This window comes from Macrobrachium rosenbergii, chromosome 25, assembly GCF_040412425.1.
Source record: "Macrobrachium rosenbergii isolate ZJJX-2024 chromosome 25, ASM4041242v1, whole genome shotgun sequence".
NCBI lineage: Eukaryota > Metazoa > Arthropoda > Malacostraca > Decapoda > Palaemonidae > Macrobrachium > Macrobrachium rosenbergii.
Window position 1 is genome coordinate 31,951,292 of NC_089765.1, and position 13,542 is coordinate 31,964,833.

The following is a 13,542-nucleotide window of genomic DNA, read 5'->3' on the forward strand; positions in this document are numbered from 1 at the left end:
TTAATCCTAAATGGCTTATGACGAGTTGAACGTGTACTAAAGTGACCTGGATCTAGGTAAGACATCTTCCTTTTCCAATTATATAACAGCTAGGCATATATTAGAAAGTTATCGGACAAGACCACATGCTAATAACCAAAGTAGATACATATTGCGATATTTTATGTATAAACTTTTTTCTTATCTTAATAATTTTTTTGTTTACACATTTATATATACATAAATACATATATATATATATATATATATATATATATATATATATATATATATATATATATATATATATATATATATATATGTGTGTGTTTATGTATTTACACACACACACACACACATATATATATAATATATATATATATATATATATATATATATATATATATATATATACACACATATATATATATATATATATGTGTGTGTGTGTGTGTGTGTGTGTGTGTGTGTGTTCAGCGGTTCCAACATGGCCGCACCAGAGTGGATTTGATAATGCTGACAACATCCAGGTTCACATGCTTGTGTTTGAGCTCTTGGAAAACAGTCTTGCGTGATGTACTTTCGGGGAGTAAGGGCCATTGCTTGAAGGTGGCACCCTCACACCTCATGCAAGTAAAATTTTTATAAGCGAAAATGTGTCAGTTACTCTAATTAATACCTATCGGTTACATATAATGAGTGCCTATCCCCAGGCAGTTTTCGGATCCACATCCTCGTCTTTCATATTTTGAGTTGTTCTTGTATTTTGGTTTCTTTGTTTTTGAGTTTTTTTTTTATCTGAGATCCACCGAAGTTTCTAGAAAATACTGTTCTACATAGTAACCTTTTCAGATTTCCATATGCACGTAAAAGAAATTTTTTAATCGCTCGTAGTTATTTCATTGCATATTGATATCAAATTTCACATGACGTTTTTGCTTTAAATCTCGGTGTCGTTAGTAGTCTGTTACCCCTTTCCATTTACGTGTAAATAACCTTTCAGCAACTATGCATTAGCATTTGTTCTTCTGCTAGTGGTAACTCAGCTCATTTCAGGGCCGATCAAAGTCTTTCACCATTCTGAGAAACCAGAGCAAGAAGCAAACGAGCCTTCCTCACTCAACTTTAACATTCTGCCGTCCAAACTTGAAAAGTATTTCCTTCCTGATTCTACTTTTCCTGTTACTAGCAATTCTTTTTTAGACACTGTTGTTGCCAAACACTAGCACAATGGCCAAATACTCGCTCAGAGGCCAGCAGTAGAAATTAGCGTATGTTGATTGATATTCATGATTAATTTGAAATGAACTAAGGGAAGGCATATAAATGAGCTTTTATTTCTTCAAGTGAAAAGTAACAGTTGAGAAAAATTAAAGTTTTGGCACAGCAGGCCGAATAGGTTATTTTCATGCTTCTTAGCTTCCAAAAATATGTAAGTAAGTCAGCCAGTTATTCAGTGGAGATCCCTCTTAAGCGGATTGAGAAGCCACAGAAAATGCAGGAAGGGAATCACAGGGCAAAGGCATAGCGTAACCTCGTTTTTTAAATACCTCTTTCTCTTGTTCTTTAACTGGTTTTTAGAGAAGAATCATGCACGACCTCATTTTGGAGCTCCCAATTTTAGGCCAGAAGGAATGTTTAACCTTTGTCCTGAGAGATGGAAAGAGAAAGCACATTCTTTTTTGTCTTCAGTTTTTACGAAAAAAGAAAAAGTGTGACTTTAAAAATTATTTTTCCAACACAGATTTTTTGGGGGGAAATTGCGAATCATATCAGTGCTTCAATGATTGTATTTGGAAAATAATTCACAATAACACTTAGTGTAATAATTTCTTGATTAAATATTGGTAATTGTGAATTTTTTTAGTTAACTCAGTGCGGAATTATAATTTATTATTTTATGTACTGGAATATCTTTCTTTGTGTAATCAGATTTCTCATGGAAAATTATTAGCTTTAAGTTGATTATGCATGTTTTTTATAGTATAGTGAATTTATTATTTAATCTGTCGATTAAAAATTAATTAGGTTAGAGGGTCTGAAACTGTTTTTCGTAGAAATGGTTTTGAGTCTCAAGCAAAGGCTGAGTTGTATATATTTGTTTTTTTTTTCTCGACGGGTTTAATTCTTTGCTATGTATCTCTGTCATGATGTTTTTGCTTAGGGATTTAGTTGCTAGCTCCGCGACCTGGCCAGGTTGCCAGGAAGGGAAACAAGTCTAGCAGCCAATTGAGTGACATGTATATTACTAGGGTTACCCAAGCTTGACTCCTGGGTGAAGACGGGCATAATTCAAGTTCACGTTAAATCCCATTGTGCCCATTTTGAACTATTCAGTGAATTGGGTACCAGAAGTTCGATAACTGGGGTTACCACCACCAGGGATGTAGAGTGCAGTTGCACCTCAGGAGACACAAGTAGGACTGAAACATAATTTTACTAACACCTGATAGGACAAAAGGCTTATGGGTGCTGTGGTACAGTGGTGCTTGGATCACATTTGTTGGATTGGATCGCTCCTAACTTAACTATATGAGTCTACCAGCACCTGTTCGTGTCAAGACGACTTGCTTAGAAACAGAAGGGCTGTACTGTTCCAGCATCGCCTCTTCTTAAGAGGAGAATGTGTGTGGTAATATATATATGTATATATATATATATATATATATATATATATATATATATATATATATATATATATATATATTATAATTAACTTCAGTGAATTTTTGGATAATTTTTTTCTTTTGTTTTAATAACTATTTTCTTACTGTAAATATAAAATCCGTGACATTGCATGTCTCCTACATGCTGTTATCTTTATACAGATATATTTAATATTACGTTTGTTTATTCTGTATTTTTTTCACTTCTCAGCAAAATGAGGAGGACAGAGAATTCCCTAAACGTTGCCAATAGTAGTAAAGAAAGTGTTAAGGATTTTAGCACTGGTGTCCTTATTCCTGCATAGGATTGAATTTGCCAATCGAAGAAACATTGCTAACATTTTGATATATATATACACTATATATATATATATATATATATATATATATATATATATATATATATATATATATATATATATATATATATATATATATATATATACATACATACATACATACATACACACACACACACAGTATCATCTAGTTACAGTAGTAACAGCCTGTGAAGAAGCTGATAGAACTGTAGCTCCCAATTTCCATCCTGATGGTAGCTAGAACTGGATTTTTTTTTACTTATCAGGAAAACACATTTATGGTGGAATTTGGGAACATAATGGAAAAATCAAAGCCAGCAAATCGTAATGCTTACTTTAAAGGGAAATGACATCGGCAAGTGGCAAGATTGGTTACCAGATGATTGATTTTTTTATGCTGCAAAAATAAATAGATAAAAATGTTGAGGCTTAATGTACCAACTTGAAATGGTTACGGTTCGAATTATGATCGAATGCGTTAAGTTACTATTTACCGTAGACCAACCCGAAAAGTCATTGTGGGTGCATTTGCCTTAAATAACCTTGGTGAACGTTTTTCCCAAGGTATAGTAGCGGGGTAGTGCCGTCAGTGCACCTCATGCGATGCACTGTAGACATTACTTACGGTTCTTTGCAGCGTGCCGTCGGGCCCTAGCTGCAACCCCTTTTGTTCCTTTTCCTATACCTCCTTTCTTATTCTTTTTCTTCCATCTTACTTTTCACCCTCTCCTAACAGTTGATTCATAGTGCAACTGCGAGGTTTTCCTCTTGTTACATCTTTCAAACCTTTTACTGTCAATTTCCGTTTCAGCGCTGAATAATCTCATAGGTCCCAGTGCTTGGCCTTTGGCCTAAATTTTATATTTAATTCAATTCTATTTGTAGATCAGTAGGTTTCTTGCTGAGTGATCCCCCCTGTGGGTCATTTAAAAACGAGAATCTTGCTGGTGACCCACCAGTGCCCAAAATATTTTGATTTCTTTATCTCAAAAAACTTCAAATATATAAGAAAATTGTGGGTTTAAAGCGCCATAATCTACCTTTCAATGAATAATGGAAGACATTTGTAACCGAAATTTCAGTTTCTGTAAATAAAAATGACGCAATTGCCTACAAATTTAGTTAATGAAGATTTTATACAAAATATTTAATACAAAAAAATACTAAATATTGCAATTCTATTTACAAATTTTTCATAAAACAGATGAAATCAAAGTAATAAATGCTTGAAAAAGTAGGACTTTTTCTTGATCATATTAAATCTCCATTGTTTGCGATTTCACATATTTCCAGTATCTTGTTTCAGTTTAAAAAAGTAGACATAGAAATGGATTTCTTTCACATGAATCGCAATATAAACCTTGTGATGGGCATGTCAGAGAGTCTGTTACCCGAGAAAATCTCATAACATCCTTGGCAAGGTTCAGAGATTTTTTGTCAGTACCTTCAGCGTCTTGCAAGGCATGAATTGGTTGACCTCTGAATGCAGAACTGCATTTTCCCTGCTTTAGGAGTTTTAGTCTGAGAATCTTCTACTAAGGAAGGGATGGGTAATTTTTGGAAGTCGAAGACGTGTACAGTTTTCCCGTCAAAGACTTCTTGTATAATATCGGGGCATTCGCAACAGCTGTGTTACCTAAGAACAGTATTCAAGTGCAAGAATGTTATTACTAAGAAACCATTATGATCATACACATCTCTTTTCTTTGCTTAGATTCCTTTCCTCTTTTATTCTGAAATTAGACGAAGTCCTCGCTTTTGTTCTAGAACTAGAACTTTTTGACCTTCCAGTTGCAGAGGTTCACTCCTTTCCTATTCTCTGGTGCTAGTCAATTTTCCTCTTTTCAGTCTATCCGTAGTAAAATCTTTGGGTAGCAATGTTGTTTCCTAATAGTTCCGTGGTAATAGGTTTTTTGATCTAGCAAACATTCTGCTAGAGCAACTGAAGAATACTAACTATCTCCATAGATTTGTTCTCTTGCATTTCTGCAAATTTTTGGACACTTGGCTTACCATTGCTTCTATATGATTAAAAGGTGAGCTATTTGCTGGTTTACCAACAAACACGAGATAATTCCAAGTATAGGCGCCAGAAGTGCAGTTTGTATATTTTGCATCCATACTTGAAGACTTTTTTCTTAGGATGTACTTTCTAAAGGATAACCTTCCATGAAATGGAACCATTGATTCATTAATCACAACTTTGGATCCAGGTTTATAAACTGTCTGAAAATTTCCATGTAACATATCAACCAAATGCTGTGTTTTGAATAACCTCTTTCCTTGTCTTGCAAATGTTATCATCTGAAAAAAGGGAATTTGTATCATAATCTGAGATCAGTCTCAAGTCATGTGTCCCAGTGCTTGGCTTTATGCCTAAATCACATATTCTATTCCATTCCATTCCACGTCATGTGGTCCCTTATTATAGGAGTAATTATATGACCCATTTTGATCAGTATTTGTTAAATTCCAACTTCCAAGCCATCCCCTCGATAAAAATTGTTTTTAGCTCCGTTCTTGTGGGATACCAATTTTCAGCCTTTTTGACCCTCAGTCATGTGCCTTGCTTATCTGTGCGTTTCAATAACAGAGTAGCCAATGATTTCATATATAAGAGACTAGCTTTATACAGTAGATATTTCTTTCCGTCTCTCTCTTCATCAATGCATGATTATTCTCTTTCAGTAAAATGGAATTGCCTTGCTAGTTTCGATGCTGGGACCCATTCATATGAACTAGGTGCTACTACTACTGAAGCTGTTAGTTATTTATCTTCTGAAGAGAAGGTAATCTTCCTCAGAATGTGTCCAAGTTACACTTGATGAATTATCCTCTGTTCTTTGTCAGAGATGTTGAAGAGATGAGCTGGGTCCTGGTATGATCTGGTGGTGTTTACGTTTTGCAGAAAACGACTTGGAATCCGTACCTTAGAGGCCAGTGGTATGTATGGTCAATATAACATTGTTATTGCTAATTAGGTTGGCGTGAATATAACTGCATACATAGACTAAGACCGTGTTAGAGTTAACTCCAGGTTACCTTACCAAAGCATATGTATTCGTTATGAAGTGGACTTTTTAAAAGCATTTTATATAATCTACAATATTGTCAAGATCATTTTAACTATCACATCTTTAAAAGGCTTATTTAGTAATGTGGGTTCCTATCTTCTATGAACAAACTGTATACCGCTTTCAAAGACCAACTCGAAGCTTATATATAAGGTCTTGTATTAACGTCACTTTTCAGGTTGATCTAGTTGCAAAGTATTCACACACCAGCACCTGCCAAGGCATTAAATAAACAAATCCAACTGAATGAGCAAGTGTAGATTGCAAGTCGCTGCAATCCAGTATCTATCCTTATCTCTAGCTTATCTCCGAAGGTTGTATAAATGGTGATCCTTATGGCCTCATTTGTACCTCGAATCTTGACACTTGCTTCTCGATTGTCCTTGGAGATGCAACTAGTTGCTCAAGTGCTGGAATATATGTAATTGATATCGCGTACGGTGGCAAGAAGGTTGCTGTTTACGTTAGGCAAGGTCTAGCTTTTCTGCTGTTCCTCAGAGGAGTGTTTCAGGATCCCTGTTAGTTTTAGTATCTCACTAGTGACACGATTGTTGGTTAGAGAAAAGATAATACTGTTGGTGCGTGCATTGGCATCCCCCGATTGCACAAAGACGTCACAGCCAGCTATATTATTGTAGATAAATATTATAGAAGTGGGGTAGGGGCCACTGGTAAACCCAAGATTTTATACCATGCTCTCACTCCATGATTTGCTTTACACAATTTGCACTGTGCCTGATGAATATAAACATTTGATAACACTTGGTGTTAATTGCGACCACATGCTCTTTGTTTCACAGCATGTATTGTAAGGAATGATTGGAATCTTGTCACTTAATCGGGGCGGAAGGTGTCCTGACTTTACCATGGCAACCAATGTGTTCTGATTCATGTAGGATAGTCTTGTCGTTTATTATTCGAATGGTCGTATATGCAATAATTTAGTGAAGAATATAGTTAATTAACGGGATTATAGGTTTAGGGAATGAATAATGCAGCAGAACACTACTTTTGTTAATTAAATTGCGGCTTAACACTCCCTAGAGAAGAGGGAGGTAGTAGGAGAATGAGACTGAGCATAAAACAACGAAAAAAATTGTGTGTCTGTGTGAGAGAGAGAGAGAGAGAGAGAGAGAGAGAGAGAGAGAGAGAGAGAGAGAGACACCCTGGAATGCAAGTATGGGTCCATTTATAATAATTAAATTTTCTCTTTAATATTCATCAGATCAGATGAAACTGGCAAAAAGGTATACAATATGCAAATTGAAGATCATTACGTGTTAGCGAAAACCTCCTTATTGGTATAAGCATATTAATGTTTCAGGTGTTCAATGCCACTTTAAAAGAACTAGTCGATTGAAAATAAAAGATAAAAGAACTGGTTCAGTAAAAATGAAATTACATGTGAACAAAATATTGTTAGAGGGAGGGAGACAGAGAGAGCGAGAGCAGCTGCGTCTTAGATATCAACTTTCATAAGTGCATTAAAACTAGGTGTAGATATAGTCCAATACTGTACTGTGCTCTGTTGTTGCCTTGCTGTTTTCGTCGACAGATTGGATAAAAGTATAATTGCTTGCATGTATTTTAGCCCCTTACCCACAAAATTAAATAGGTTTCGTAAAAACCTATTTAAGGCCTAAACACAGTGCTACCATGGATTGCAAAGTTTGCCAAGTTAAATATAAAATCGATGATATATTAACCTACAGAAACTTTGTGCTTTCAAGTCATAATTTCATTAAAGAGCTTCATAAATAAGACGGAATTGAGTACACTCCAGCCATCTAATAAGCTCCGTTTACTTTACACGTAGGTTTTTCTCAGCCCGAATTGCTTGGGGTGGTTGATGTATCACCCGTGACCTATCTGGTGAAATACGCAGAGGATTTTTATATGGAGCAGGTTTAGGACTGATCACTTTTTCTAAATTCATCACTTTCCATCATGTTTGATACGTGAAATTTAACTACTGAATACGTTGTTTTTTTGTTTATTGTATTTCTGCTTCTATATTCTTATGCTTAATGTCTGCAAAAGCTTTGTTGATTGCAACAAAACTTTCTGGAACATGAATATTATATTGCACGCACACACGTATAAATATGTACATACACACTGCATGTACGTTCAGGAATATATACATATATATATGTTTATATATATTTACGTACATAATAAATAAATATATATAATATACATATACATATATATATATATATATATATATATATATTACATACATACATATTGGTATATATATATATATATATATATATATATATATATATATATATATATATATATATATATATATATATATATATATATATAATGTTAGTTATAGATACATATTGTAGTTTTATATATAGCCGTATCCATAGGTTTTAATTCTTTCGATACTTCCTTGACAAGTTACATCTATGGAGTTTTAATGTGGTCATTCTCCGTAGGATGAAGTAACGCCACTGCGGTAAGAAATGTGGTTGATGCGGTAGTTTAGGGAATTTAATCCTTTATCAAATACACTGAAATGGAACTGAATCTCTCCCCTAGCCGAGCAAGCTGTGATTATGTCAGAGAAGAATAAAGGTTTGAGGAAGAAGTTACTTTATTTTAACGGCAATTTTATAACTTTTTTTTTTTTTTTTTTTTTACTGTGCTAGAATGCGTTTGTAAATTTATAGATTACTGAATAAAAACTGATGTTCATGCTTCGGAAGAGTCACAGAACTCATTGTAACTGTGCCCTCGTGCAGGATGGGATTGGCCCGTGAGGTTGTCTGCACACAAGCACTCAGGGAATCCGCTGCTACTTAAACACTCTTCTTATGTCTGTCAGTTCGTAACAGTATTTCATTTCCTTCATCACAACGAATATGATAATTAATTTTTCAGTCTTTGTCGAGTTTTACCAAATTTTCTGCATTGAATTTTTCTGCTGCTGTAGGAGGTAAAGTTGGTTTTTGTTGCTATAATGTATGCTTTCTTCGGTAGTTTTGTCGTAATTTGAATTTAAAATGATTGGAGCGTTCCTTATAACCACAGGGCTTATAATAAAGGCGAATCTTTAGGTTTGGTCTGATGATCAATAGTTATTGTAATATGGTGGACTGTATTGTACTGTAATTTATTTTTTCCATAGTCATACAGTTTAACTGTGTGGATTATATTTACAGCCAGTATTTAGTTGTCAGTAACAAAAAGATATGCTCTCGCTGAATAATAATAGGAATAATCTTACAGAATTAAAACCCATTGTCTGCGTGTGTGTATATTTTTTTTTCTTGGTAACCCTGTGTTTAACATCGATAGAACTGCAGGCCTGTATATAAGTGCAAAATGAAAGTGCCCTGGCCTGAGCTTTGGGACGGTACATAACGTCCCTGGAGTAGGGAATTACTGTTGCGTCCTTCTTACGTTATCGCTACTTTTCACAGTATGGTTACCCAAATAATAATAAAAATAAAAGCCACGGGAGTTCTTACCTTTGTTTTATAAGCGTAAAGCGTAGTCCCGTCGAGCACTAGGACCCTCTTTCCCCAAGCCCCAAGGCGTTTTCTCTGTTCGACTTCTACGGAGATTTTGGCTCTTACAGCCACAGTGGTGTACTTCTCCAAACTGGAAAAGAAATGGGGAAAACGTATTTGAATAATATTGTGACCACTTTTCATTTTACCTTTCTCCCTTAGACATCTATTTCTAGATATTCACCAAAACATGTAATAATATTGTTTTAATCTATTATGACTGTATTGGAGACTGAATCTGACATTGGGATAGTTTGTTTTGATGTAATTTAGATCATTTAGTTGTGAAGGATTTGTTGACGTGAATTTGTAACACACACACACACACACACACACACACACACACACACACACACACATATATATATATATATATATATATATATATATATATATATATATATATATATATATATATATATGTGTGTGTGTGTGTGTGTGTGTGTGTGTGTAAAATCTTACTTGGGAAAGATCAGCATGAAAATTTTAGAAAAGGATAAAGGGATAATATTCGGTTCTAGCTACCCACAATGCCTTTTTGACCTATACAGTGAGTCAGGTATCAAGTAGTCAGTCAGCTGCAAAGAATCCCAGTCAGTGTGGCAATGAAGGGGGTGTAGCAACCTCATCCAGAATACTGGATGGGAGACGGAAAAGTTACAGCTTGAGGCACCATCTCAATAAGGCAAATTACATATATACATACGTGCTTGTGTTTGTGTATATATATATATATATATATATATATATATATATATATATATATATATATATATATATATATATATATATATGTGTGTGTGTGTGTGTGTGTGTGTGTGTGTGTGTGTGTGTGTGTGTGTGTAAACACAGGGTGATCCAGTCGTGCTTTAGCTGCAAAATTATGGATGAACTAGTTTTCAGAAATCTATAACGACAGTCACTTTCTACACCTATACAGAGGGCTTATACCTTCATAACCTTACTGCAGCTCACATTTACCCGTAACTCTCTACTGCTGCAAACACTATCAAACTCATTAGATTCGGTAGTTTTCAACTATCCCAGTCAGTACTATAGTACCTGCAAACATCAGCCGTTCCACATTCCATTCACAGCTATCTAACTCACAACTTTGCACCTCTCTCAAATTTTTTTCATCACTCCTTCCATAATTGTATTAAATAACCATGGAAACATAGCAAGTCACTCCGTCTGCCTCATAATAACATGCTGCTTCCATCGTATAAAGTTTAAATCGTCGTTAACATCTTATTTATTTGTACCATATATCCTCAGCTTCCTCCGTGTTGCCTTTCTTAATTCTGCCATAAACTATTTTTGGGCTCACATACTATACACTTTTATCCTTGATTTTCAAGCCCCCCTGAATATTTCTTACAAAAAATATAATTGGTTCACACAATCTTCCATGTTTAAACCCACGCCATTCTTCTATCAATCCTACTGTTATCTTTGGTATTTTCACCACCAAAATCATACTATTCAACTTCCTTGGTATGCTAAGTAAGTAATGTAGCCATATAATTCTTACAGTTGGCTTTGTCAACTTTGCCTTTAGACAAGGGAACAGTTATTCTTCACAACTATTCCTGTGGAAACTTTTCTTAAGACATATATTACCAACCTTGTCAGCCACTCAATCACATTATCCCAGGTTACTGCAGCAACATGCTTGCAATCTCATCTGTACTTGATGTCTTTATATTTTTCCCTTACTAACTGCCTTACTTAAATCCTTCACAGTCCCAGTCCTCTCTACAAGCATGCTCAAACTTTCATTCTTGCATCATTCAGTTCAGTCTCGTTTCCATTTTCCTCATTCATCAAGTTTCCTAAATAATCCTGCCATCAGTTCAGGCCTTCGATCTCTTACGATACTACATTTCTATTTGCATGAATTATCCTAAATTTTGTTATGTTCATTAACCTTTCTTGTACTATTTACTGATTGTAGAACAATTTATTCTCACTATTAATGTGTTTTCTGATTGGAAGTAAGCAATTTTTGATGATCGGTTAGCTTTTGTTTTTCAAACACTACTGAGTGATGTATCGTTATAGCACACTTTATAAAATTTTTGATGATATCAGGATTATAAAAGCAAGACAAAATTGTACATTCTTTTTACGACCCAGGAGGATGTCAGTAAGCAATCCATTTCCTATACCCACTAGTTAAGAGTGAGTGTTGAATTCCGTTTGCTTGTTTGCACCAAGTCTCCGAATGAAGGTAGAAGCAAGAATGACAGCGTTGAATTCTATTTGCTTGTTTGCACCAAGACTCCAAATGTAGGGAGAGGCAGGAATGAATGTTGAAATCCTGATTGCTTGTTTGCACCAAGACTCCAAATGTAGGGAGAGGCAGGAATGAATGTTGAAATTCTGATTGCTTGTTTGCACCAAGACTCCAAATGTAGGGAGAGGCAGGAATGAATGTTGAAATTTTGATTAATTGTTTGCACCAAGACTCCAAATGTAGGGAGAAGCAAGAATGACAGTGTTGAAGTCTACAGTATTTGCTTGCTTGCACCAAGTCTCCGAATGTAGGGAGAAGCAAGAATGAGTGTTGAAATTCTGATTGCTTGTTTGCACCAAGACCCCAAATGTAGGGAGAAGCAAGAATGGTAGTGTTGAATTCCGTTTTTTTGTTTGCATTAAGCCTCTGAATGTAGGGAGAAGCAAGAGTGACTTGAATTCCGTTTGTTTTTACACCAGGCCTCTGAATGTGTGTAGAAGCAAGAATGACAGTGTTGAATTCTGTTTATTTGTTTGCATGAAGCCGCCAAATGTAGGGAGAAGCAACAGTGACAGTGTTGAAATTTCATTTGTTTATTTGCACCAATACTGCAAATGTAGGGAGAAGCAAGAATGACTGTGTTGGATTCCGTTTGTTTGTTTGCACCAAGCCTCTGAATGTAGGGAGAAGCAAGAATGAGTGTTGAATTCTGTTGAAGCAAGAATGAGTGTTGAATTCTGTTTGTTTGCTCCAAGCCTCTGAATGTAGGGAGAAGCAAGAATGAGTGTTGAATTCTGTTGAAGCAAGAATGAGTGTTGAATTCTGTTTGTTTGCTCCAAGCCTCTGAATGTAGGGAGAAGCAAGAATGAGTGTTGAATTCTGTGTATTTGTTTGCACCAAGCCTCTGAATGTAGGGAGAAGCAAGAATGAGTGTTGAATTCTGTTTGTTTGTTTGCACCAAGCCTCTGAATGTAGGGAGAAGCAAGAATGACAGTGTTGGATTCTGTTTGTTTTTCACCAAGCCTCCAAATGCACTAAAGAGAAGCAAGAATGACAGTGTTGCATTTCGTTAGTTTGTTTGCACCAAGCCTCTGAATGTAGTGAGAAGCAAGAATGACAGGGTTGAATTCCGTTGTTGTTTGCGCTAAGTCTCCGAATGTAGGGAGAAGCAATAATGAGAAGGTTGAAAATCCGTTAACTTTTTTGCGCCAAGCCTCCAAATGCAAGGAAAAGCAAGAATGACAGTGTTAAAATTACATTTGCTTGTTTGCATCAAGCCTACAAATACAGGGAGAAGCAAGAATGACAGTGTTGAGATTCCGTTTGCTTGTTTGCACCAAGCCTCCGCATATAGGGAGAAGCAAGAATGAGTGTTGAATTCCATTTGTTTATTTGCACCAAGCCTCCGAATGTAGGAAGAAGTAAGAATGACATTTGAATTCCACTTGTATGTGTGCATCAATCCCAAATGTAGTAGTGCAGCAGATTGCTGTAAAAATCGTTCAGATAGTGAAACAAGCATGAAATTTGGCACAAACATTCCTAAGACTACGCTCTCTTAGTAAGGGCGCTGGCCACCTGAAAATCAAGATGGCGGCTATTTTTCAAAATGGCCGCCATCTATGTTGAGATTCACTGGTTTGGGAGCATCTATTGGATGGAATATGCCAGTTTTTTTTTTTTTTAAACCTCGACTTTTAGGTTATAAAATGTTCCATACCACACATTTTATTG

The 13,542-nt window shown here is 35.5% G+C and overlaps 1 protein-coding gene across 10 annotated transcripts in view; it reads right to left on the minus strand.

The window, feature by feature from the left end:
* The window catches only part of LOC136852537 (serine-rich adhesin for platelets-like), a 140,863-nt gene that overhangs the window by 31,720 nt on the left and 95,601 nt on the right, over positions 1 to 13,542 (minus strand). For all 10 annotated transcript variants that reach the window (XM_067127264.1, XM_067127268.1, XM_067127263.1 and 7 more), the window contains exon 3: positions 9,528 to 9,660. In XM_067127264.1, the coding sequence (XP_066983365.1) occupies positions 9,528 to 9,660 (133 nt within the window). The remainder of the gene's footprint in view (positions 1 to 9,527; positions 9,661 to 13,542) is intronic.